The following is a 25,510-nucleotide window of genomic DNA, read 5'->3' as shown; positions in this document are numbered from 1 at the left end:
ATGAAGAAAAAATCAATACAGACGCTACTCAACAAAAGGATCCCTCTAAAGATAATAACTTCTTACCTGGAAATGAAGAAAAAAACAATACAGACGCTACTCAACAAAAGGATCCCTCTAAAGATAATAACTCCTTACCTGGAAATGAAGAAAACAACAATACAGAAGCTGGAGATAAACCTAACTCACTAAACGGTACTAACGAGTCATTTCAAAAAATTCAACCAAATCGTAAAAAATGTATAACAACGCCTACAACTTTATTCAACAAAGTCCCGTACTTTACACTATCGTGTAACTATAGAAATCTTACTGTTAATAGAATCAATACTAGGTGTAATGATATGAGACCAACCATCTACATAACACTTGGTGAAAAAAGTACAGATTCAAAAGATAACGGTTTTGTCATGAGATCTGCCATCTATCATGTCGAATTGCAACTTAACATGAAGCGTATTTTAGATTTTGATATTAAAAAAGTAGAAGAGACAAGTTTTGCAGGTCTCAATGGTAATGCACTTGATCAAAATTTAGCACATATGGATTTAAATTCAACTATTAGCAATATTGTCGACTATATGGTGTACGATTTGGATGAAAACTGCAAAATAAGCACTTCTACATCACATCTACCAAACGATGCACATATAATATCGTTATACTGTCAGAACGAGCCAGAGAAACGGGAAGCTTTAAAATTATTCAAAGCGTGTTATACATCAAAGTATCAGTTTTTATCGTCAAACGTTTTGTTTATGGTTAAAACCAAGTTTCTGAAAAATATTAATTATACGGGTAAAACCGGAAGTTCTCTGTCTAATGAAAATTCTAATCCTCAATCGCAACCATCCAAAGAAAATCATGATTCCATTAAAAAAAATTCTTTGACGAAATATCCGAACGATTTTGAAATTACCAGTGAAATTGAAGACAATCGGACAAAAATAGATCAAAGTGACATTTCAGTGATGAGTTTGGAAGTTGAGAAAAATTCATCGGCTGGAAATTCAAACTATTTCCATGTTAGAACAGTTGTGGGTCTTGTTGTTGCAACCTCACGAACAGTTCCCTGTAACAATAATCGCATGATAAAATACAGTGGAAATTCATGCAACGATTTTGTTACAAACGAAAACAGAAACCACGTGTCTTTTTTCCATATAGCTGCAGATTTGCCTAAAAATTCTTGTGTAGAGGGATCCATTGTGATAGGATGTATTGGACCAAATAAAACGTTGAAATCTCCTGATAGTTTTGGTACTCTTAGTTGTCCATCTCCAGGAAAGGTCGTATTCTGCAATTCTGCTAGTAATAAACAATTATGGGAAAATTTAAAATCATTGTCCGTTTTAAAAGTTCATAAAAAAATGACCCCATACAAATATTTAAATCAAAATATAGTTTTTTCTGCTTTGACGAATAACTGCTTAGATAACGATACTCCTTTAGAATCAAATTGTTTGTTTTCGATTGACAATTTCCTATATTTTTTACTATTTTTGATTTTTACTCTATTTGTCATAGTGTTACTGGTTCTATCTCTTAGATTGTGTTGTTCTACATCTTATAGCCGCCAAGATAATGTTACAATTAATACACCTGTTGACCGTCCGTCTCCTTAAACGCATTACTAAGAATTATGAAACGCTGAATTTAGAAATCTAGCATTTATTTTTGTTTTTAAAGTAACAAAATAATTAGTTTTAATAATAAATAAATTTATTTAAAATTTTTTCAGAAACTCATATGATTTCAGCGATAACGTCATTTATTTTTGAATTTTTTTTTTAACGAATTTTCTTTTTTTTTAATTTCAGAAAATTCATTTTTTGTGAAAATTTTTTTATGTACATGATAAAAAAGATTTAAACAAAGCTTAACGTAGGTAGACTGTTATATTTAAAAACATAAAAAAACACTGAAATAAAAGTACAAAACTAGATTGCATAATTTTTGACAAGGTTATTTTGCATTCTCGAAGGTATTAATTTTTCATCGTAGTAATGAATTTTTTTATAAAAATCTGCGCTTTTGATAAAACCGCTTTAATCATTTATTTGTAAGTCAAGATTTTCTTAGCAAAACTTCGTAAATGTGATCTTGCAATAAGTTATTAAACAGTAGTCGACGTTGTTATTGAAATAGTTCAACGTTGAAATCATTGAATTTAATTCATACAATATTGAACTATGTGTGGCTTTCCGTTAAATCGCGTAAAATGTAGTAGCGTAATGAATTGAAGAAAAAAATTAAATGTGTGCTTGTTTCAGTAATGAGTACAGAAAAACAAAAATTGCTACATAATTTTTCATCCGTACTATAGAAATATTTGTAGGAATACGGGTACACTCACTAGGTTATTATTGTGTTTCCATGAAGATAACTTTTCGTTACCAACATTACTTAAAAGAGTAAAAGCGTTTGTAAAATTTGAGAAAAAATTTGTAATATTCGTCTAGCAAGCGTTTTGTGAATAATTTACTTTTTAGTGACTTTTGTCGTTGAAAAAAAACGAGTATTTTAAAAGGGTTAATATGACAAAGTGGAATTTTATTGTATATGTTAATTTTCCTAGCATTATCAAAAATTTTGTTAACGACCATCTGAAAACTACAGTGAGATAGAGAAACGCAGAATTATTGATTTGTGGAATAGAAAACAACTCGTTGATATGATCTTAGGGTGTACTTTTTGGTTGTGAGTACTTTCATAATTTGTTTCATTATTAAAACAAATGAAGTTATGCTTTTAAAATGCTAATGACGCAATACTGCATAAAAAAAATTGCATTATCAACGGGTTGTAAAAAACGGAAGCTAAATTATTTAGAGGAAACAACGATGTAAACTAAATTTAATTGGCATGAGATATAGAGAGCGTAAGCATTTTGTACGAGTTGAAGAAAAACACTAGTTTATTTCTAAGGAATCGATGTAGGAGAATGAATTTCGAGAATATTTACCAGACACAAAACAGTTTGATGATTAGGTACTGGCATTTGTCCCAGTCTTCTTTGATTAATCAAAAAAAAAATTTTTGAAGGCGATGAATCCATCCGAGACAAATCCAAGTTCAGATCAACAGGTTGAAATATTTTTTAAAGAGGAATCAGACGAAAATGCGACTTGTGAAAAAGACAACTGTGTTTCGTTACCAAGCATTGTTGTTTCCGCCAATTTAAATCGTTTAGGATTGTCTAAAATCTTGAATCAGTTATTGAATAATGAAGAACCTACGCCTTATGATTTTTTTATTTCTTTAAATGCTGTTGATTCAAATGAACTGCAACCAAATAACTCTATTGTTCACCTTCATACAACACTTTCAAAGTAGTCTTTCTTAATATACAAAGACTAATTAGTTCTCTTTTACTTTTTTTTAACAGATTTATGAAAAAATACAATAAAACGTCAGAAACACGCTTAACTTTAATATATAAAATATGTCGGCCATCTATAAGAAATGATACTTTTTCTAGCGAAGAAAACTGGATTACTGGTCTTCGGTGCTGCAAGCAGCCTTCGTTCTCCAATATATTAGTTGGAGTCGCGCGTAGTGATGGATTGTGTCAATTCTATTGTAATTAGAGGCTCCCATTTTATATTAATGAACGAAATTTTTATTGTTATTTTAAACAGCAACGGAAACAAAGAATTCAGATTTCCTTTATCCAACTCATGAACAGAATCAATCCAAAACTTTTTGCAATGTGTCTTTAACAAGTGTAGATCTTCATTTTAATGTGTATGTCTCGCGGGAATGTTTGATTTGTTTTATCAAAACTTTTGACTGTTTTTCAGTAAGCTGTCTAATGCTATGTATGCCGCTACAAGTTCCAGTGGACACGTGAGTCATTTTGAAAGGCTTTTTTTTTTAATAAAATCATGTGTTTAGATTTTTTTTGGATCTGTTTTTGAAAAAGAGGGAACTGATTCTCAGAATATTTTAGAATTCAAAGACGAAAGGTTACCATGTTTTTTTTTAATTCTACTGATATTATTAAATTAGTCAGTACGGGCGTTTAGATCATTGTTGCTTTAATGATACTGGAAGCATAATCGCGGCCGGTGGTTCGGAAGGCATTGTGTATTTGTGGGATTCAGTAAGCGAACGTTAACTAAAAAAAAAGTTGTTTTCTCCTTGTTTGCGTCAGCTTTTCGTCTGCTTCCTGTAGAAAAAAATTCAAGAGAATTTTACAGAAGGGCAACATGAGCGTAAAACAGTAGATAAACTGACAGAAGAGAATGTCATAAGAAAAAACAAAAAACGTAGTAGAGAGACCAATGATGACGAGAACTATCTTTACGGAATTCTCACTGGCCACGTCGCATCGATTCATGTAAATCACCTAAAACATAAAACAAAATATTTTATATTTTGAGCAGGACCTCTGCTATCTTTCCAATGCGGTATCGGGAGCGAACTTACTCTCAGCTTCAACAGATCATACCATCCGTTGTTGGGATACTTTGTGTTTAGCTTCCATCTTTTCATGGCCTGTAGCGTGTAGCGCTACATCTGTTTCTGCCAATAAAGACTCGACAATTTTTGCTACCGCACATGACGATGGCAAAGTGCGTATCTGGGACACACGAGTGACGTTACCCGTTTCTGAATATTCTGACAAATCGAGTGCAAATCAACTTCGTTTAATGTCTCTCTATGCTCTTCACCGAAGGTACTGTTTTGAAATGAATTTGATACTTACATATGTTCGTTTTTTTATTTGTACAAAAGAACAATACCTCAAATACGTTGGAGCCCTTATGACTTGAATACTCTCGCTTCAGTTTCCCATGATGGATCTTTAAAAATAATCGATTTACGTTATAATTTGTTTGCTCGTCAAACGGTAAAGTGTTCTGTGAATTGTTTTTACAACAACACGTGTTTTTTATATCAGACTTGTTATTCGGACGTCAAATTATTATGTGTTGAATGGATTGGTATGTTTCTCTTATTATCTTGTATTAGTTTAAAGCGGAAACATGATTTGTGTAGACCAGAAAAGTGTTTTATCTGGAGCCTCTGATGGATGTGTTCGTACTCATGTACTAGAGTAGCACGCCTGAATCGTTTGTACAGCTTTTGTTATAAAGATCATAAGCTGTATTTCATTAGGTGTCTTTGTATTTTTTTTATATGTAATTAATTTTAAAACGAAATGGTTTTGAATTTGATTGGTATCTTTTAAATCATTTTATGTAATAAATGTTACAAAATTTTTTCTGTTCAACATAATTTTGTTGTTGCGTGCTACCATAAAGGTAGCCTTTTTTTCTTGTGTTTTGAAAGTGCGGCGTGACAGACAGAACTCTTAGAATTTCATTCCATGGACAAAAAAAATGAGCTTTTCGATACGAGCAATGAGAAAATAAAAAGTTTTACGGTACCGCACCATATAAAAACCTGGTCCCAATTCACATGAACTTGCTAAAAAGTTTCTTGGTAAGTACAAGTGTTATAACACCATGGATCAACGTGGTGGTTCGAGTGCTCGAGGTAGCTTATCGCGTGGAGGATTCTCAAAACGAGGTACATCATTTCGACGAGGTGCGAATTCCGGAGGGAATTTTAGAGGGGCAAGGCGTGGACGAGGCGGCTCAACCTTTTCTTCTGGTGTTCCCGAATCAATTTTAGGTAAATTCTTGTTATGGTGTCAATTCATTGTGATATTTTGTTATTTGTATTATTTATTTTTTTTAGAAATTGGACAGGTTATGCATGTTTGTGAAGAAGAATTAGTTTGTACTTGTTTGCTGACCGACAAAGTTCCTTATTTTAACGGGCGAATTTTTTTACAAAACAAGGAAGAAATTGGAAAAATCGATGAAATTTTCGGTCCTATTACCAAGTGTGTATGTTTTTGTTGTTGGTACTTGTTTCATAAAAACATTTTTCTACCTTATCGAATAGATGTTTTCTGTGAAAATGAGCCCAAATATGAAAGCCACAGCTTTTAAAACGGATTCGACGCTTTTTATTGATGGCAATCAACTTTTACCTTTATCACGTTTTTTACCCAAATCGGCCGCAGAAGAGCAACAAGCGAAAGGTATTGTTTTTTGCCACAAAATTCATGAGAAACAATTTTTAAATATCTTATTTAGCAAATCAAGCCATTAACAAAAAACGTCGCTTGTCTTTTACACAAGGTAGACCAGCTGGTAACAGAGGCAGAGGAGTTGCCACTTTTGCACGTAATGTACGTGCCCGCGGTTCTTTCAAAAGGTACCAAAAAATATTGTAGTTTTGTACAGCTTTTGTTTCCATTCCCCTCTTTTCTCAGAAACTAACGATAAATTTTGATTGATTGGGATAATTTTAAGTTGAACCTTGACAGTAATTTGTGCAATGTTGATTAACTTTAATTTAGACGCCAATAAGGATTCCTAAAAACGAGTATCTATTTTTTTAAATTATGATTTAAAAAAAAAGAATTGAAACGTCAACATTAAATGTTTTATTATGTATTTAATAAAATTTTCATAAAGCAAAAACTTAATGTAATTTCTTTTAACAAGTGTCAATTAATCTGTTTTCAAGCAAAGAGAAAAAAAAATTAAATGACCTTTAAAAAAAAAATTGTATGACTTGGTGTTTTTTAATAGTTATGAAAATCCATTTATTTGTTGTTTCCTAATCAATTGATGGCTTTCATTTTTTAATCAGAATACAACTTTTCATTTAGCGTATCCCATTAGTTGTACATTGATTTTGTTGAATACATACCGTTCACATGAGCTACGTTATATGATAAAACTAGTGTAGAGTACAAAGTATCAAAACTGTTTCATAATAAATGATAACCGCTTTAATGATTAAGTTTAGAACAAAAAAGAAAACGCAATATTTTTCTTGATAAAACGTCTGTAAAGGTTTTTATCTAAAATTTATTTTTTCTGATCGACAAATTGCAGATGTGTTTTGGTACATGTTTTCTGCATTGTTGAATTGTTTAAAAAAAATTCTGTAGCGCTGTCAACGAATAAAGCGATGTATATTTAATGTTATCATAATAGAATTGATTCAAAATTTTTTTTTTGATTTTATTTTAATCGGTTAATTATTTAAAGAACTAATTACGGCTGAATTCTCTTAGGATCCCGGGGAAACATTGACGTTCGACGAATATTATCAAGACCTAAACAGATGCATATAGAGAATGTGACTCAATCTTCTTTTTAAATAACTAGAAAGATTAAAGTAAAAAAAGTTATTGTACCGAGAAACAACATAACAACACGTTCTAAACCGATTCCGCACCCTCCATGAGGAAATACTCCTAATTTGAAAGCATTTAAATAAGACTGAACCGTATCAGGAGGAATATTGGCTTCCTTTAAGCGACTCATTAATATATCTTATAAGAGGAAATGAACATGAAACAAATATAAATAGTTTTAAGCACACAAAAAAGAGAGGGACCAAAAGACTATACCAATATCATGAATACGTTGAGCTCCACTAACGATTTCTTCCCCGCGCATAAAGACATCAAATGAGTTGGAGAATTTCTACGATATATCCAAAACGAAATAAAGACATTATATGACTTTTCGTAAAACCTTACGGAATCTTCTGAGGATGGCATTGTATAGAATGGTCGAACTTTGAGAGGGTATTTAAGTAAAAAATAAAAGTCAGTGTTATATTTTTCTTTTATTAGTCGGCCTAATTCTTTTTCCATAGGTGTTGATAAATCATATGTCGATACATCTTCAGGAATGTCGGTGAAACCAGCTTCACGAAGCATACCAATGCCCTATTATAATATGAAACGAAAAAGTGGCTCAACAGAAATAATAGCCTACTTGAATATAGCTTAATTTTGGAGTATTTTCTATCCATTGAAATGGAGTTGCCGGAAATCGTGTGTGTATTTCTTTTATACCCTAAGATTAAAGTTTTCAAACAAGGACAATACAGAAATCGTTTGCAGCTTTTTTGAAACAAAACTGTGTTATGACCTCGGAACAAGTAGATACCAAAGATGAGAAAATGTTTTTTAAGAGTCTATCTAGCATATCAACAAGCTCTAAATAACTGTTTTGTATGACCATTTCAAGATCCATTCCAGTGAACTCGCACAAATGACGATGTGTATTTGAATTTTCCGATCGAAAGACAGGACCTATAGAAGCAAAGGTGTATCAAAAATAAAATAACCCAAGACTTTGTACCAATTTCAAAAACACGAGGGAAATCTGCACAAATGGCCATTTGCTTATGAAGCTGAGGTGATTGTGCTAAACAAGCTTTATCTAAATCATGATAAAAAAATTAAAATGAAATTTAATTTTTTTTTATTAAGCTTTTTTTTCCAAATTACTTCCAAAGTAAGAAAACGTAAACACTGAGGATCCTCCTTCTGCAGCACCTTCAATAAGTTTAGGAGTATGAATTTCCATGAAATTCTCTCTTTAAAAAAAAAAGAAAAGCACAATTGCAACGTGAGAAGGAAATTTTTTCTTACTGATACAAAAATTCTCGGAATTGACGACTAACGTGAGATTGTAAATTAAAGATATGGAAATTCGCGGTTGTCTGTAATAAACCCAAAAAGCTGTTTAAAATTCAAATCACACATGCTTACTCGTAAATCTAAAACACGGTTATCTAACCGGGTATCCAGTTTAACTGAAATTTGATCCTATAATATAGATAAATACAGTGAACATGTGTTTTTATTTTTTACTTTCATTGACTCACGGGGAATTGATTGTCTTGTTCCTTTCGATTAGCATCTCTTAACACAAATGGAAGCTCTATAACAAATACATAATTTTTTAGCTTTCAATTTAAATTGAATTGATAAAGACTACCTGGAATTGCTTTACTAATACAATAAATTTTTTTAATGTGTACTTCAACTAGAATCATTTCAAAAAATAATTTTTCACTGTCAATGTGTTTTTTTTGTCCAATAATATACCTCTTTGAGACGTTGAAAGAATAGGAATGTGGGGAAGTATGATTTCTCCATAAATATCAACAACTGATTCAAGAGGTAAACTTTATTGAGTAACGACAAGAACAACGGTTATTCAAAAAAAAGTGAAAAAAAAAAAAAAGAAAAATACCCGCTTGTCCATTTAATGATGTCTCGGTCATTTCCTAAAACTTTAGCATCTAAAATTCCCTGAACCGTATATTTATTTTCCCTTAGTACAAGAAAACCTATGGAACCTTAAAACGTCAAGGGAAATTCATTAAGAGTCAGATATTTATGTTTACTAAATTAACAAATGTTTGAAGGAAAACTCTTTACCTTTACACCGCGATTCACTAATTCTACAGCGAATCCAAACCATTTTGTGTACGGTAGTCTCATTTAATTCATGAATGTGAGTAAAGTCACGAGGCTCAATTATCGTCGTTAATAAACAGACAGATCCATAATGCGATTTATCCAAAGACTCTTTTTCTGGTAATGTACTACTTTTTGTCTAAGAGTAAAAGAAAGAATATTTAAAAGGGAGCCATCAACATTTTTTTTAAATTTTACTTTTTCTTGATTTTCATAAGTTTTCTTTTTAGCTTTTTTTTCAAGCTTTTTCAATTGTTTCTTAGAATATTGAACTTCATCGTCAACGTTTTTTCTATCGTTATTAACCGATAGCATTTTTTTTTTATGTTTTAATGAAAGAATAGATTTTTTTTAATTTAAAAGACAACATAGCATGCGGGCATCTGCATGTCTCTTGTTATAATAAGAGTTTGTAGTCAACTCAATTTGAAGCCAATTGATAAATCTCTTTTAAACCATAAAAATAAAAGCAATACGGCATACTTAACAAGTAGTCATACTACTACTACTACCGAACATGCGTGCAGGTTTTTTTTTTTTTTTTTTAATTTTAAAAATGTATTTTTTTAATAAATGACGTGAGATTTTTAAAGACCCCACATTTAAAAAAATAAACTATGAGTATGTTAAAGATTTCAAATTAGGACTTCTAGGTGTGAAACGATTCGAGAGAATTGAGGAAAGATTGGAACGCGATTTGTTATGAAAAAGAGTATGAGACGCTTTTTCTTTAATTAACGGTGTACCCGTAGCTCGTAAAACTTCTCGTATACTTTTAGATTTATTTTTTATTTTTTCTTGTACAGAACGTCGCGCTGCTTCATCACATAATTTATGAGCTACACGCTCTTTTGAAGATAAATCTTGAACAATAAACTTAGGTTCATCGCAAGCAGCTAATGGTGTTCTCACTGTTGCGACTGTTCTTTTTTGTAATGGAGTGTGTAAAAATTGGTATCCATTATGAACGGGTGTTTTAAAACTATTTTTCATTGTTTCTAATCGGCGTAGTTCATCAATAGATATTCGGTTTGAACGTTTTTTATGAAGATTAAGAGCAGCCAAAAGATGTAAATCCACTATTGCATTAGCAGAGTAAATACCTTTCTCTACCATCTCATCAAATAAAGCATCCTCTGACTTTTTTTGTTCTGTTTTGCCTTGCTTCAGCACTTGTTTTTCATACATTTGGTTAAGAAAGGTATCTTGGTCATCAAGTCGTGTATTTTCCGCCATAATTTTTTCGCAACAAACTTGATTCTTTTTTTTTTTTGGAAAAGCTAAAGCTAAGAATTCCCCAGCGTTTTTTCCGTGAAATACACCCATCACACCAGCAGATTCTGAATTGTTCGGTAACATAAAATTATTTCGTCCACTCACATGATTATACAAAAGCTGTGCAGGTCGTTCACCACGTTTAATTGCATCACTAAAGCGTATGATAAATTGTTGGTATTATGCTTTAAATGTCTTTCTTTATTTGTACCTGAGCTGAAGGTTAGTATGATTGTGATCAGCGGCTGTATTTTCAATCCATTGTTGTTGTTTTGCCAGTTTTTTCTTTTCTTTAAGTATAAGCTTTGTAAAAGAAGCATTATCTTCACTTGTGAACAAATGTTGAAATTCTGTAAGACTTAATTTGGAAATATCAACGGTAATTTCTTTTCCATTCGATAACATGAGAGGCCATATAACACCATTTGAAGGTTGTTGAGCACGTTTTTGGTATTCTTCTTGAAAAGCATGCCGAAGTTCCTCAAGATGACTCGGAGGATCCCCTTTTACTTTACTTTCTTCAATTCGCTCTTCTGCACAGAGCCTTGTAAAAAAAAAAAAAAAACTTTTTAAAAATACGTTATTGTTGCACGGGTTTTGTAAATTGGATTTTCTCTTCATAATTAATTCAATCTACATTTTTTGACTACCTACACTTCTAAATTTGGAAAAAAATCCCTTCGGATAATGGCTTCTAAAATACCGACATAATCTTCTTCCAGCAAAATATTCGTTTGCCCAGCCGATGCATCATACGGACAATAAGGACGTAATTCCAGTACATTTCTTATATCTCCTTTAACATGTACGCTTTTATCTTTATACAAATCATAGGGACAAAGACATGTTGACTCCACACGAGACGATGTGACATCAATACAAGACCCCGTCGGTACAACACTAGATACTAAAGAGGATTGCTCCCTTGTCATTAAACTATGAGAAACAAAGCAGGTTTGAAAATAAATTCATCACATCAATGTGTAGATATACATACCTGTATTCTAAATGTACCTTATAAAATGGACATGAATTCTTCAATGCGACGAATTTTTTTTTCTTTTTCAAATTGCCTCATTTTTAACTGGTATATACAAAAATGATCCTGATAAAACGGTGCAAAAACAGACATGTGTTCCAATTCGATTTTTTTAATTCTTATCAATTTGCATAGGAAAAACTATTCGAAATTTTACTATTTGTGTTAAAGACAATTAGTAAAAAAAATCAATTTTTTTTGTTTTTTACCTACAAAAAATAAGATATTTTTTTGGGTCGAAAAAAAAAAAACAATTTAAACTGACAAATTGCACTAGCACATCCTCAATCAATCATTGCTCATTGTTTCTTTTGCTCAATTCTAGAAATCGTTAATAATTCCATTTTTTTTATTCCTGGTAAAAAATTGTGCACTTCTTTCGTTTAAAATGCAGCCAGAACCTCTACATGAAATTGTACGTCATGCATACTTTGAAAAAACAAATAACCATTTTTTTTCAATCACACTAAGCTGACACTGGTCACAACGAAGTGGAGTAGAATATGGCTTAATTTAAGTAAAAAATAAAATTTTAGGCGAATATTACGCTTCCCATAATTTCAATCCGACAAACAAACTTTAACAAACATTTGATGGTAAAAAAAAATGAACGCTTCAAATTACCATTGATATTAGCAAAATACACAATTTGGAAAAGCTTTTGACGTTTTGCTTGGAGAGTGAGATGGCCTTGTTCTTGTGTTTTTTACAAAAATACTCTCTTAATTTTTGACGTTTTTTCGTTGGTGCAATTCTTCACTTTTATATGAGCTACGAAAGAATAAAAAAATTAGAGCATTGCGCTGTTAATGGTATGCCATTCATTGTTTTTTTTCCTGATCAAATCATGCGGTTGCTGAAATTTGGTTTTATACAAACAATGATTTTTTTTAAAAAAAAATGTTTCATGATTTTTTAAAAATATTTTTCGAGTCATGCTCAAACTTTTTTTAAGTTAATGTCGCAATTGTTGCTATTCGTTAAAGAATTGAAAGAAAAAAATCTATATGGTGTTTTTACGTTGAATCTTTTGATCGGTCAGTTGCAGAAAAATGAAAACAAAACTATCATGTCAAGTCGAACTGTAGTTTAAGCGATGTTATTGAATTGTGACAAGACACTGAAACACACTCTGAATTTGTTAGTTTGTGACGCGACCGCTTTACTCGTTTTTCTAATTTTAAAATAACGAGAACTCACTAAGATGACTCTTATTTTAATATTAAAAAAAAATGGGTTTGTTACTATTAAAACAATGTGTTTCGGTCATTTGTGGACTGCTTAATTTTTTTTAAAATTCCAAAAAAAAATAGAATAACGCGTTAATTGTAAGCAATAAAGGAGAAATTATATCCTTAAGGGTTTCTTAAAACATCAAATATGTGACATGGTTTGATATATGCTTGACAATATCGTGGGGTTAATAAAAAGTGTTTTATTAAAAAAAACAATTTTTTTTTGGTACTCTATATGATATCTTACAACAAATAGAAGAGGAAAATGTGGCCGGCATCCAGTGTAAGAATAATGAGTTTGTTGATATTTCTAAGGAGTGTGGAGCAACTTTTTTTGTTTGGCGACAATTGTCTATAGAAAGACTTGTGGTCATTGTGAATTAAAAGGTAATTCACTCCACGCATGCTTTAACAGTTTTAGTTGTACGAACACTTTTCTTTCAGTTACGCATTCTTTAGCTTACTACTAGAATATTGTTTAACGATTTTATAAAAAATCCCAAATTCGTTCTGACCGATTGAAAATGTTAACAACAACACTACAATTCCTTGCAGCGGTTTTCTTTGTGCGTTACATAGCGTTTGTGACGGCTCGTGGCAAGGGTATGCCTGAAATCGCTATCGATTCTCCATCCCACCCCATACCGGTACCATGGGTGTATCCTGTTGATGATGCCTACATAGGAGACAGAGAAGCGGAACCTTTTATTCGTTATCAAGGACCACCGATTCCCATTATTCGTGGGAAATTATCGCCTAAAATGGCTCAAATTATGGAAGAAAGTCATAAGACTGCTCTGAGTCAAAAAGCAGCAATAGCTGCTCAAGAAGCAGAATTAAGAGCTGCTGGAGAAGTTGCTCCTGAACAAATTCACATGATTTCACCACCGGTTGTTGTTCCCCCTAAAGTCTCCGATATTATTCCTATGATTCCAGAGGACGCTCAGCATAATATGAATTCTTCAAATATTGTCAGTCAATTACAAGAAAAATTAAGAAAAAAACAGGCTTCGAGCACAACTCAGAGTCCAAAACGCCCGTAGACATTTTTAAATGATAAGAAAAAAAATATATTATTGAGGAAAAAACAGTAACAATTTCGTAGTATGTATAGAGTAACAATAGATGCAATGGTTTTATTTATCAAAGAAGCAATTTCGTTACCGCTTTTAATTAAATGGTATTAAATAAATCATTAAAAAAAAAAAAAATATCTATGCATAACGTTCTACCTTAAAAAAATTAAACAAATGTACTTTAATGAATACAATAAGAAATAAAGTTTTTCACAGCCATGAATAGAACTAATATCTTTATTAAGTCGTAATCACTAGTTTATTTTATATGTTTAAAAAAGAAACACACATTAAACAGTAAGAATAATTGACATCCTGGTCACTAAGGAACAAAGCTTGGTTTTTTTTTTTTTAAACAAGGATGAAAACACAGTGTTTGTCACTTGACAGGGAATCCAAAAAAAAAATAGTGTACATTTTTAATTACCTCAAGGGTTTGTTACACATTTAATTATTAAAATTATGGACATAACATAATTGAATTAAAAAGCTAATAATTTTTTTTTCATGTGTTTGGTTGTTTTCTGACTATATGGTTTGAGACGCGAAATAGAAGTTGTGTAAAATTATTTTTTCAATTTTATAGCAAAAGTTTTTGACGGTCCACCCTGTTCCTGGTATGTGCATGGACATTCGGAAAGAAGGTTTCAAATCTTTAAAAAAATGATTAAAGATTATATTGATGCGTATCAAGATTTATGTGACAAATTTGAAAATGATTTGAAAAATGATGACATTCTACAAGAGTATCCCTCTAATGTAACACGTGATTTTCACAGTTTAAAATGTTTGTTACTGTTAATACATACTCGAATCATTTCTGTTTTCCTGTGGCCATTTGTGTAGATTACACAGATAGTCTTCACATTTGTATGAGTCATCTGCAAGAAACAGAAGAAACTGAACAGCTAAAAGAGCGTTGCCAAAAGATATGGTAGTACGGACTCCAAATCCGTTTTTTAATTTTTTTTAAATTAGGAGACATTTTGAAGACCTTCAAAAAAAATATTTATTACACTATGCACAGAATTGCGAAATTCGAAAGAAAATTTCAGCCAAAGATGACGACGTAGCCTTCCAAAACTTTTGTGGTTCCAACCTGGCTTTGAAGGCTGCTTTATTTGATGCTAAAAATTGTGAACAACAGGGTATTTTGGACAAAGTCTTTCATTTTATTATTCATAACACTTTCGTTCTGTAGGTGCTTCCATAATGACCAGCTTACGAAATCAACGCGAAAATATACTATCATCAAAAGCGAGTGTATCTGAAATTGGAAATGCCTTAACTCAATCGGACTCTGTCGTGTTTCGTTTAAGTCGATGGTGGAGGGATATTATTTAAAAAGAGGAACTACAATTCGTGTTACCTAAAATTAACGTTTTGAGAAAACTCGACACATCAAAATATACAACATGTTACAGAACGTTCACCATGGTTCTTTAAACTTTGAATAGCGACTCCCTTGATCTTTCTGTAGAAAATTCTTGTTTTTTGCTATTCTTGTGCTTCTTTCTACTCACAGGGAAGGTTCATTGAAACATCGCGTCTTGCAATATACGTTTCACTTTGTTACATACTGCCTTTCCGATCGCTACATTGAAAACTCTTTTTTTTTAGAGTTTTCAAATGTTGAATTTTACAAAGTAGCTTTCTTTAAACAACTTTTCAATCGTTTTCCTTAGTCTCCATGCTAATATTCTGTTAGTTTACAAGTGATCGTCAGGAGAAGAAAAAAATTGAATGAAACAAACAGATTATTTTATTCTTGTTAATACATTATCAGAGTTAAACACATATAGATTTTTTAAATGAGTTTAAATAATAAACAATTTCAAAATGTAGTGTGTTATTTCTAATTCCAAGCTAATTTGTTTAATTTTTATATTGCTTTATAAAATTTTCATTATATTTTGCCCTTGCAAATTAGCAGTACACCAAAAAAGAAAATCAAACTAGTTAGCTTGTTCTACGCAAACGAAATAGTGCATGGGTTGGTAGCGTGTTGACCTTACCTAATGTTCTTACCATAAAATGGTTTAATCAATCCCAGCATGCGTCAGTCACCGCTGTGGCTTAGGATACCCAACTCATTCCTTCCTGATGTGAGAGATTGACACTAACGAGCAAAACACTCTAGCAAGTGTCAACCTAGATTTAAAAAGCAGAGGAACAGAGAAAAAGAATATAGTAAATTGTTAAAAAAAAAACTTAGTTAAGGTAGAGTCAAGTCTTCTTCATTAGGGTCAACGGCTACTAAAAGAGATGGATTCGATACCATAGGATTTCTTCTTTTCCTCAATATGTTAGTAACATATTGAATAGATATTGTTTTTCTACGGATCCCAAACCTTAACACTTTTCGCCTACGTATACGTACGCGTCACAGTTTTGTTTTACACCAAAACCACTAAGGGATTTTTTTTATAACGTGAGAAAATGTTGTGCGGGTCTGTTTTAAGAATTTGAGACTTTTAATGTAGAGTCAGTTCATGTAAGAAGACATTTAACTAAGGATAATACTTTCTGATTATTTTTCTCCTATCACCCTTGTAGAAAGAAATAATGACAATAGAGTTTTTCTAGTAAGGCCCAAACTGTAATTTTTTTTCTTTTATTTAATAAAAAATAAAAAAACAATTACAAAAAAACCTAATGTATAGTATTGTCGAGTAGAATTTTGTTTGAGGTGAAATTGAATAAAACATTGTGAATTCATTTTCTAAAAACAAACAATTTATTGTTGAGGTTTACGAAGGGAAGAAAAGGTATTTTTATTTATTCTAGTGTAGTTGTGAGGCTCCATAAAAAGATCACAAGGTGAATGTTGTGCGGGCGCAGGGCTGATGATGGCCGTTCCTAAACATTTAGGACCTAGAAAAGATAGAATAACTCATGGTTACAATGTCACCTAAATGAAAAAGAAAAACAATTACCTATCCACTGGGAATCACACAATCTATCGCCGAAAAGAAGTTCATCACCGTGCGGAGGAGTATAGGAAACATTATAAGTGCACCCAGATACTTTTATTGTAGAAGGTAGGGATAACAAAGAAGAGGTGTTTAAAACGTGCGATTGAAGTGCTGAGATTAAATCTTCACATGTAGCTTTAACTCCGGGGTCAACAGTTAATCTGAAAATGTGTACTTCAGGTGTGGAAAGAGAAAAACATTGAAGTTGTTTTGACGTGTTGGTTTCTCCATTGTTTTTTAAATGATTAGTCGGAACTAATTTAAGCCCCATAAATGTAAAGAAATCGTCAATTTCATGTTTTGCCATCACATTTTTGGATAAACGATGCTTACGCGCTATCATAGAATGATAGGTTTTTCCTGCTTTTTTCCTCTCATCGTTTCTAACAAAAAAAATGTATTTCATACAATTTACAGGCTCAAAAGTATCAAAAATTTTTTAACACAAACCCTTGTAATTCTTCTTTAACAACATCAATCATGGATTCAACCGTTCGCGATAATTCTTTGCACAAGGCGGTAACGCTACCACTCCATTTTTGTTTAAAACTGATTCAGTTCAATAAGGTGAACCTACATGATCACCTACGTTCAAAGATAAAAGTATGGCTTTAATTCTTGTTTTTTAAATTGCGAATAACAATATTGACTTTACTGCAATTGTATGACAACGACATTTGAGAAAATAGATTTGAAAGAATTTTCATGAACAGTAAAAAGCGTTTTTTAAGAACATAATTCGCCCATGTAATACATTTTAAAGAGTGTTACTTTTATTTAGCAAGTACCAGAGCTACGTATACATTAAAAAAAAAAAAACTAACAAAATAAGATTTTTAACAAAACTTTGTGATTTTAGAGGAATTGAAGGATTATTTTGACAAGAAAAAAAAATATTTGGAAAACTTACAAATGTGTTGGATTATATTCTGTTAGTATCCCGCTTTTAAAAGATGTTTAGATAATTTTTTTTTTAATTCAAAATACCAAAATGTTTGGTGATAACAAAAGATGATGTTGTTAAGATTAAAACAAAAATATTCAGAAAACTTTTTTAAAGACAGCGTAAATACAAAATCTTTTTTTTTTGCAAAACAAAAAAGTTAAATACGTTTTTTGTTTGATACGCTACAAACGTTTGAATAGGGAATAATTTCTGTGATAGTGAATGCATAGTTTTTCTTAAAACGCTGTAGAATTTTAGTTTTAACAATAGAAATAACTTTTTGAAATCATGGTAACCTGTCTGTGTTTGTCATCAGTCGACATAAAACTCACATTTTTGGTAAAGTTAAGTCATTACGTTGTTTTCCTGCAATGTGTCAAATATTCTATGAGGCGCCTTCAAGTGCCAATTAATTTTTTTTAAAACGTTTCCTTAAATAAACATGCGGCGACTTGAATTGTATTCAACCTGTTTATTGATTGTCTGTCGTCCGGCGCTGGCGCATGAAATGAACTTGACGTCTCTTGGACTCAAGTTAGAGCGGCCGAATGAAACGAATGCAGTGCCTTTGAACCAAGAACCTATTGTGCAACTATCCTTACGCCCAGAAATTCCGAGACGTCCAAATTTAAGTAAATGTTAATTAGCATATTAATTTATCATTTCTATTGAAATGGAGTATTAAAAATGTAGCCTTACTCATCGAAATACTATTAAAACAGCATTTTAATGCGTATATGTAGAGGTGCCGCACACGAATGGAGTAAATACTGCTGTGAACATCGCAGAGTCTGCCATGCAGGTACTGAATCATTATATTCCTACGCTTATGAGTAACAACGGAAGCCTTGTTCAAACAATCACAAAGGTAATGTTACCAACCAATTTCTCAATTGCAATTGAGACCCCTTGCTCGTTTATGGTGATTACTTGTGTTGACAGGTGGCAGGAAAATTTCGAAGCACAAAAGAAAATTCAAATTATGTCAATCCCTTGGGATTAGCATGTAATCCGAAAGAAGTGCGTTTGTGTTCTCCCAAGACTTTAACAACAACTCGTCCACCACTTTTCGACTATCGAGATGTAGAGTCTCTTAAAAAACGAGGTGCTTCAGTACAAAAAGTAACGCATCTTGATTGTTAGCATTCAACTAATGGTGTAAAAACTCAGGCTTCCGCAAAACGCCGTCAAATTCTTTCATCTAACTACCAGGTACCGAATATTCAACCCAACACACTTGAAGGAATTCCAGACAAGATACTGTCCTTATTACAAAGAGCACAACAAGCTTTAGAAACAACTTCACCTTTACCTAAGCAGTACTATCTTTTATAAATTAGCAGATACTAGCAATTTTTAACTAAACATCTTTAGAAAACAATTTAATAAACTTTTTAAAATATGTTAGCGGCCGTGCAGAACACGAGCCACAAAGAAAAAATTACGTCATCGACACCCCTATAAAAGAAGCTCGTACCCCTTTACAGACAGCTGAGTGCAATGCTCTGCTCCAGAGTAGGACAGCGTGATGTAGGAGCCACCCCGTGCCCTGACCAGGTAAGTTTATTTAATATGGTCAAAAATTTAGTATGTGGAACGGTGCACGGACCCTATATGGGTTACGCATGTATATAACTTTTTGTGCATGTTTAACATTTGAAAACACCAGCAAATACATGAAAGGAGTACGAAAGTAAATAAGCAAGAATTGAAAAAAAAAAAAAAAAAAGAAACCTCTTTGAACTAATTATTGAACACCTGACGTGGGGTGATTGACTTTTTTCTAATTTTGAATTACGGATACAAAATCATTGTATGAAACAAGCCATTGGTAAAACGCATCAAGGTAACGTGGCGCTGTGCAGTGAAATGGGTTTTTTTTACAATAAAGTATTAAAAGGAATGAGTTTCCGTGAAAAGAATAAAGTTTCAAGTTATTTCTTTATTATAATCATCACATAAAGAAGAATGAAAACAAAATGTTCCCTTTAAATATGTCATTGTATTTATTTTCTTCTCCAAAGCAATGCGTACTTCTTCAACGTAAGGTAAAGCTTCCACAGTCAAATAGGCGAATCCTTTTAACTTATCTATAGCGATATATTTTTGATACTTTAATTCAAGAAGAATGCTACGCAAAGTCAAAGAAGCGCTAACAAGAGCTTCAGCAGGTAAAGTTAGGGTTAATTCACTAAAAACAAGCTCCAAGTATAAAATACATTTGATTGAATTGTTTATAATTTCTTGACAAAAAACTCTCCGTAAGCGACTCTGGATGGAGTATGGTAACGTTTGAAATTCCTCATTCATGGAAATACTATAAGAGGTATGTGGCTTATGTCGAAATAACTGATTCACTACATCTAATGTAATTTGATTTCCCTGAATTCGAGGTTCGTGTGTGGAAGGAAAATACGACGGTGGTTTCCGTTGAGCCTCTTGCTGAGCCCGGAAACATTTCCAATACACAATAGAAAAAATGCAGGTAACAAGTAATCTCATGCTCCTTTCCGTTTTCAAAACATACTCTGACTTTTGATTTCCATCTTTTTGTTTAAAATGAATTTTTTTATTCTTTATACTTTGTAAGAAAATGTCTTAATTGACTTGATTCGAAATCGTTGATTCAATTTTAAGATAAAGTATTTCAGGTTCAGTTATTATATTTTTTTTTCTCATGTAGATGAAGGCAAAGTCGAGTTAACTCGAATTTCGGTTTATCAATGAAATATTTTCAAATCAATCAAAAAAATATTATGAACAAAAAGAAAATCAGATTGAATAACATATTTTTTGTTATCAGCAAAAAGAAATTGACGAGCCTGCTCACTTGTTACGCATAAAAGAAATAGAAACGTTTAGCGCGAAAACTTCCACCTAAGAACTCTTTTATCAACAAGATCATTGCCGTCTTGCCTTTCTTTATGTTTTGTATCCCTTTCTCTATCTTGTGCAAAATGTTTGGCTGATTCTGCAGCTAGTTTTTCTCGACGCTAAGACCAAAAGAGAAAAATCACTTATGAAAAGAAAACGTCAGTTTATTGAATGAGACAGAAAAACTACCTTTCGTACAACGTCTCTTTGATCTCGCAACCATGGCAAATAAATACTAGAAAAAATAGTCCTAGTAAGATTCCTTAACAAATCGTCTTTCTTACTTTGTATACTCGTTTCTGGCCTTTTGTAACGTTATTTCTAGCTTTTCCAGCCCAAGTGATGTACCAGCAGACAAAGAAACACTCTACATAACAAAGATAGAATGAGATCACGAGGAACCATTGAAACAACACTAAGAGGAAAGCTACTGACTTGAATTCCTTCATAAAATTCATTCATAGATAAAGCGCATGTGCGACTAAGACTAGAATTACAATCAAGATAAATTACAGAAAAAAAGACAATAACGTACGTTGCCATATAGGAATCTTCCTTACAAACATCGGAAGCAAAGGAATTATAGTTTCTCATCCATTCAAGGCATTGAGTAGCAGGTTGAACGTCTAAATGCGAATTGTCAAGTAAACTAGTACTTTTTATAATAGTATTTTTTAATCAAAAGAGAAAAAAAGTGTTACCAATTTTATTAAAAGCCATAATAAAAGGAAGTTTGGATTTATACATAACTCCACAAGAATACATCATATTTGACATAAAAGTGACCGGACTTTGACAGCGTGCTGTATCCAAAACATACAAGATGACTGTCGGATAAGATAATGCTAAAGTGTCTAAAAATGGTCAAAAATAAGAAAGGCGTGGCTTAGGTTGGTATAACCTAAAATAATCGAGCCACTCGCTGACCAATTGAAAACTTCAATTTGCCCAGGTGTGTCAACAAGTACAATATCAAGGTTGGGAGCTCTTTTAGATAGCACATCATGCACTTGATCAAACTTGGTAGCAAATAAATTTAAGCAAGTCATAATAGCACCATTGGGTCCTAATTTATATCTACAAAAGTACGAACATTAGGTAAATGGAGATGACAATCAGATGTTATGAAGTTTTTTTTAAAAAACCTTTCACGCCTTACTGTTTCATGACTTCCTTATATTTAATAGTATCACAAATATCTTGAAAGGAAGAAATATAAAGAAAAAAATTGGTTCTCAACACTTTAAAATGCTACTCGTTGCTTTTCACCTATATTGGCTGGATAAGGTGTAGAGGTCACCTAAAATAAGAATCATCTTGGAGCATTGAAACCACTATGACCGCTTACCGCTGGATCTAAATTGAGAATATACGTCTTGAAGGCTGGCTGAATTTCCGTTATTGTGTCTTGTTCCGTGTCTTTATCATCTAACACTCTTGGTTGTGAGAAATATTTCCAAAGAGCTTTGATCATTGTTGTTTTGCCACTGCCTGCCATTCTTTTTTATTTTTGTATTAACAAAAATTATACAAACAGTACGTGTGTTTAATTTAAACGCTTATTTTTTCTTACAAAAAAGACAAAAAGAATGACTTACCCAATAACGACGACAACTAAAGGAAGTTTTGATGATTGTTGCAAGGCATCCGAGTGTGGTTCAGAAGGCACGTCATGTCCTGGTGTATTAAAGGGTTCGTTTTCTTTGCTCATTTGATCGATACGAAAAAAAATGGTGTTAAAATGTGTAGAGCGTTTAATTCAAATCAGCGTCAAGAATCTTTTAATCATGATCCTGAAAATGTTAAGAGGCCTACCTTTAGCGGCATCTGATGCTAAAAGACTATTGAGATGCTTTACGGTTGAAAATTTTTTCTTAGTTTTATTAATTAAAAAAAACTGTTTTTTTTTATTTAAAATGACGCTAGTGGTAACATTTTACTTTTCTTAAAAAAAAAAAAAAGATGCTTGTATCACAAGAGTACAAAATATGTATTCTAATAAAGCTCAAAGTATGTGTTGCGTAGACTTTGTAAAGGTTTTTTTTGTTTTTTCATAATCGTCTCGAATAGTTGGTATCTATGATTCAACATGTTGTTCGTGCTGCTTTTTTTCTTTGCAAAAAAACAAACTGGAAGTAAAAAAAAAATGAAAAATAATCGAAAAACCCTTTAATATTTTTTTTTTCAATTACAAAGTTAGTGATACGTGAATAGAGCGATTTTTTAAGTAAAAGATTGTTTTTGTTGTTTCTAAATTTTTTGTTTGTCACATTACTGTACCTCATAGAAAATAGCATCTACATAAAAGTTCTTTTTGTATCTGGTGAACTAGGACCTCTAAATATATTTGTCCTGGTTTTCTGTTACGTTAATAAAAGACTAGGGGAATGCATCACAGCACCACTTTACAAGCGCACACGAGTAATGAACCCAGTGATACTTTAAATCTTTTGAGTGTGAATATGTGTGAGTTGAAAGAAAATGCAAATGGATCAAACAATAGTATTTTACATCCTCCGAGTAAGGAAAGTTCTGTTTCGACGTCAACGTCCACGCCAGTAACGGTATCTTTTGAAAATGGTCCCAATGAAGCTTGTCTTGAAACTAAGGGCGATTTGAAAGATCAACATGTTGATACACTTATGGAACCAGTTGTGGATCCATCCACGAAAGAAGCAAAAAGTGCACCAAAAGGCACTGAAGACACGACCGTCACACTAGACAATAATGCCGGTGCAGTAACCCAGGAAGCAACTGATACCATTGTACCTAACCGTACTCTTTATATCAATAATCTTAACTCTAAGATACCATTACCTCGTATGTGCTTTAAAAAAACATTGTTCTGTATAGCTTGAAAGGTTTTTTGTTCTAGAATTGAAAAAAGATTTACAAGGTATTTTTAGTAATTTTGGTGCTGTACGACAAATAGTCGCAATGAGCTCTTTTTGGAGAAGGTAAAGTTGACAAGTCAAGGCAATGTTTTTTTTGAGTTTCATACGCAATCATGACAGAGGTCAAGCGTGGGTGGTTTTCGCTGAACAAGAATCGGCTAATAAAGCACTGCTTCAGTTACAGGGATTCCCTTATGCTAATAAAGAAATGGTAATATTTTTTGTAATGACAACAAAAATGACTAGTGTTTGTTTTTTTCTCTCATAAATAAGCGTATACAATACGCTCGAGAATTATCGGACATTTTCACAAAAGAAGCTGGTACTTTTATTCAAAGACCTCCTGGTCCTAAAAAACCTCGCGCTATCATTGAAAGAGAAAAAAAATTACAAAATCAGTTACAGCATTTTCAAAAAATGGTGATACAACATATGCATCAACAAAATGTTGGGGGAGATACTCCCAATTTAACACAACCACTGCAAGCTGCTTCCGCTATTGCTGCGCAAGTCCAACAAGTCATGCAGCAACCTTCACTTCTTGCCATGTTTCCTAACGCCATACCATCTCAATACAATGCTACCAATCAACAGAAACAGCAAATGCCTCAAGGTCATCTTCATGAGCCTTTTTCTCAAATGCATACCATGCGTCCATACCATTCGTCTTCAACATTACCAAATACAATGCCTGGTCATTTTCAATCCATGACAGTAGGGCGTACGAATACTCCTATTTTCAATGCTTCTGGAGGGCCCCATTCAGGCCGGAAAGATAATGTCATGGGAGGACCTAAACAACAACAGCAATTGTTACTCCAGCAACAATTAATGTTACAGCAACAACAACAACAACCACAACAACAACAACAAACGTATATGATGAATCCAGCAAGAATGATGGGATGCAACCCTAACACCACAGGAGGCTTACCGCATGACATGAAATCCGTTGGTCCACCTCTAACACCCATGTCAAAGGATGCTGTTGTTGCTGCAGCTACTGCCGCTGCTGCTGCTATAAGTGCAGGTAGGTTTTACGTGCGGTTTTTTTTTTTTTTTTTGAATTGATATAATTTATGAAATGGCCTGATAGCTAAAAAACGTGCTACGGAAACAACTTTTGGACGACAAAATGGAGCAACTTTTGCATCTTCGGACACAAAACCGATGGGCTTTACTTTAACTCCTACAACAAATTCGATTGTGAATGCACCAACATTATATAAACCTAACGGTAGCACGACTGCGGTAACATGGTTTTGGGGCGGGGGGGGGGGGTAGCTGGGATATTTTGAAAGCTTTTTGTTCTTTCAAACTAAGCATACCTTTTTTTTTAGGCGCCTCATATTGAACCAACTCTTCCTAATAAAACATTATGTGTTGAAAATCTTCCAGATGATTGTAATATACAAACATTAGAAATTGTTTTCAAACAATATCCAGGCTGCGGTGATATTCGGACTTCAAGTACGCGCGGTGTAGCCTTTATTGATTATGAAACTGTGAGTCAAGCAACGGTGGCTATGACATGTATGTTTGAAAAAATATTCTTAACATTTCGTTAAACCCATTTTGTGTTTTGAAAAGGTTTGAATAATTTTCCCATTAAGGAAAATCATTTTATTAAAGTGTCGTATATGCGATAGTAAAAGAAATGGTTGAAAAGCAAAAATGCTCTTGTTACACAGCATAATACCTTTAAATGTTCTTTTTGTTTGTTTCCACAAATGCCACACACTTTTTGTTTTGATTTTTTTTAAATGAGCATTTGCATATATTAAATGAGTCCACGCGACGTAACATTCTAAAGCACTGCACTACTTTTTCATGAATAAAAAAAGTATACGAACGTAATACACATTAAATCATTATATATTTTC

At 32.6% G+C, this 25,510-nt stretch overlaps 8 protein-coding genes across 13 annotated transcripts in view; 5 read left to right on the top strand and 3 right to left on the bottom strand.

Moving 5' to 3' along the window:
• LOC128883775 (uncharacterized) overlaps positions 1 to 1,901 on the top strand; it is a 3,438-nt gene extending 1,537 nt beyond the window's left edge. Inside the window, exon 3 of the mRNA XM_054136470.1 lies at positions 24 to 1,901. Coding sequence (XP_053992445.1) covers positions 24 to 1,625 — 1,602 coding nt within the window. The 3' untranslated portion in view covers positions 1,626 to 1,901. The remainder of the gene's footprint in view (positions 1 to 23) is intronic.
• An 869-nt stretch (positions 1,902 to 2,770) lies between these two features.
• LOC128883825 (ribosome biogenesis protein WDR12 homolog) lies at positions 2,771 to 6,548 on the top strand. 2 transcript variants are annotated; one of them, XM_054136584.1, is made up of 15 exons: positions 2,771 to 3,332; positions 3,389 to 3,582; positions 3,642 to 3,747; positions 3,804 to 3,849; positions 3,898 to 3,968; positions 4,012 to 4,105; positions 4,178 to 4,342; positions 4,389 to 4,681; positions 4,741 to 4,855; positions 4,907 to 4,949; positions 5,005 to 5,643; positions 5,710 to 5,857; positions 5,920 to 6,058; positions 6,114 to 6,234; positions 6,293 to 6,548. In XM_054136584.1, the coding sequence occupies exons 1-11, from the start codon at positions 3,049 to 3,051 to the stop codon at positions 5,064 to 5,066; spliced, it is 1,473 nt and encodes a 490-aa protein (XP_053992559.1). In that variant the 5' UTR covers positions 2,771 to 3,048; the 3' UTR covers positions 5,067 to 5,643; positions 5,710 to 5,857; positions 5,920 to 6,058; positions 6,114 to 6,234; positions 6,293 to 6,548. The 2 variants fall into 2 exon arrangements, with proteins under 2 accessions (XP_053992559.1, XP_053992557.1); XM_054136582.1 differs by having other exon boundaries at positions 5,710 to 5,861.
• Positions 6,549 to 6,619: 71 nt separating this feature from the next.
• On the bottom strand, positions 6,620 to 9,646 carry LOC128883629 (uncharacterized). Of its 2 annotated transcripts, XM_054136194.1 has the most exons (16): positions 9,512 to 9,646; positions 9,275 to 9,452; positions 9,087 to 9,192; positions 8,939 to 9,018; positions 8,829 to 8,876; positions 8,716 to 8,771; positions 8,600 to 8,656; positions 8,480 to 8,550; positions 8,336 to 8,424; positions 8,187 to 8,267; positions 7,974 to 8,137; positions 7,818 to 7,898; positions 7,577 to 7,768; positions 7,445 to 7,520; positions 7,229 to 7,366; positions 6,620 to 7,147 (listed from the first exon to the last, which is right to left on the bottom strand). In XM_054136194.1, exons 1-16 carry the CDS (start codon positions 9,626 to 9,628, stop codon positions 7,086 to 7,088), a joined length of 1,596 nt encoding a protein of 531 aa, XP_053992169.1. In that variant the 5' UTR covers positions 9,629 to 9,646; the 3' UTR covers positions 6,620 to 7,085. The 2 variants fall into 2 exon arrangements, with proteins under 2 accessions (XP_053992169.1, XP_053992170.1); XM_054136195.1 differs by lacking the exon at positions 9,512 to 9,646 and having other exon boundaries at positions 8,939 to 9,001; positions 9,275 to 9,412.
• A 4,603-nt stretch (positions 9,647 to 14,249) lies between these two features.
• LOC128883641 (uncharacterized) lies at positions 14,250 to 15,919 on the top strand. The gene is made up of 4 exons (XM_054136217.1): positions 14,250 to 14,725; positions 14,785 to 14,872; positions 14,917 to 15,086; positions 15,140 to 15,919. Exons 1-4 carry the CDS (start codon positions 14,602 to 14,604, stop codon positions 15,280 to 15,282), a joined length of 525 nt encoding a protein of 174 aa, XP_053992192.1. The 5' UTR covers positions 14,250 to 14,601; the 3' UTR covers positions 15,283 to 15,919.
• A 582-nt stretch (positions 15,920 to 16,501) lies between these two features.
• LOC128883640 (uncharacterized) lies at positions 16,502 to 17,867 on the bottom strand. Of its 2 annotated transcripts, none has more exons than XM_054136215.1 (4): positions 17,824 to 17,867; positions 17,364 to 17,498; positions 16,875 to 17,296; positions 16,502 to 16,812 (listed from the first exon to the last, which is right to left on the bottom strand). In XM_054136215.1, the coding sequence occupies exons 2-4, from the start codon at positions 17,393 to 17,395 to the stop codon at positions 16,676 to 16,678; spliced, it is 591 nt and encodes a 196-aa protein (XP_053992190.1). In that variant the 5' UTR covers positions 17,396 to 17,498; positions 17,824 to 17,867; the 3' UTR covers positions 16,502 to 16,675. The 2 variants fall into 2 exon arrangements, with proteins under 2 accessions (XP_053992190.1, XP_053992191.1); XM_054136216.1 differs by lacking the exon at positions 17,824 to 17,867 and having other exon boundaries at positions 16,875 to 17,168; positions 17,247 to 17,296; positions 17,364 to 17,783.
• Positions 17,868 to 18,009: 142 nt separating this feature from the next.
• On the top strand, positions 18,010 to 19,261 carry LOC128883639 (uncharacterized). Its single transcript, XM_054136214.1, has 4 exons — positions 18,010 to 18,491; positions 18,603 to 18,727; positions 18,802 to 18,981; positions 19,030 to 19,261. The coding sequence occupies exons 1-4, from the start codon at positions 18,302 to 18,304 to the stop codon at positions 19,192 to 19,194; spliced, it is 660 nt and encodes a 219-aa protein (XP_053992189.1). The 5' UTR covers positions 18,010 to 18,301; the 3' UTR covers positions 19,195 to 19,261.
• A 1,280-nt stretch (positions 19,262 to 20,541) lies between these two features.
• LOC128883634 (uncharacterized) lies at positions 20,542 to 22,492 on the bottom strand. The gene is made up of 11 exons (XM_054136206.1): positions 22,332 to 22,492; positions 22,082 to 22,232; positions 22,003 to 22,033; positions 21,893 to 21,932; positions 21,635 to 21,810; positions 21,435 to 21,587; positions 21,269 to 21,359; positions 21,169 to 21,220; positions 21,018 to 21,100; positions 20,923 to 20,968; positions 20,542 to 20,852 (listed from the first exon to the last, which is right to left on the bottom strand). The coding sequence occupies exons 1-11, from the start codon at positions 22,442 to 22,444 to the stop codon at positions 20,718 to 20,720; spliced, it is 1,071 nt and encodes a 356-aa protein (XP_053992181.1). The 5' UTR covers positions 22,445 to 22,492; the 3' UTR covers positions 20,542 to 20,717.
• A 374-nt stretch (positions 22,493 to 22,866) lies between these two features.
• Positions 22,867 to 25,462, top strand: LOC128883628 (ataxin-2 homolog). 3 transcript variants are annotated; one of them, XM_054136192.1, is made up of 8 exons: positions 22,867 to 22,928; positions 23,021 to 23,553; positions 23,609 to 23,690; positions 23,748 to 23,838; positions 23,901 to 24,657; positions 24,724 to 24,878; positions 24,968 to 25,160; positions 25,218 to 25,462. In XM_054136192.1, the coding sequence occupies exons 2-8, from the start codon at positions 23,121 to 23,123 to the stop codon at positions 25,274 to 25,276; spliced, it is 1,770 nt and encodes a 589-aa protein (XP_053992167.1). In that variant the 5' UTR covers positions 22,867 to 22,928; positions 23,021 to 23,120; the 3' UTR covers positions 25,277 to 25,462. The 3 variants fall into 3 exon arrangements, with proteins under 3 accessions (XP_053992167.1, XP_053992166.1, XP_053992168.1); XM_054136191.1 differs by lacking the exon at positions 22,867 to 22,928 and adding an exon at positions 22,942 to 22,960; XM_054136193.1 differs by lacking the exons at positions 22,867 to 22,928; positions 25,218 to 25,462 and having other exon boundaries at positions 22,977 to 23,553; positions 24,724 to 24,864; positions 24,968 to 25,121.
• Positions 25,463 to 25,510: the final 48 nt, after the last annotated feature.

This window comes from Hylaeus volcanicus, unplaced genomic scaffold, assembly GCF_026283585.1.
Source record: "Hylaeus volcanicus isolate JK05 unplaced genomic scaffold, UHH_iyHylVolc1.0_haploid 12237, whole genome shotgun sequence".
Taxonomy (NCBI): Eukaryota; Metazoa; Arthropoda; class Insecta; order Hymenoptera; family Colletidae; genus Hylaeus; species Hylaeus volcanicus.
The sequence above is the reverse complement of the archived record's forward strand: the minus strand, read 5'-3'. Positions and strand labels throughout refer to the sequence as shown.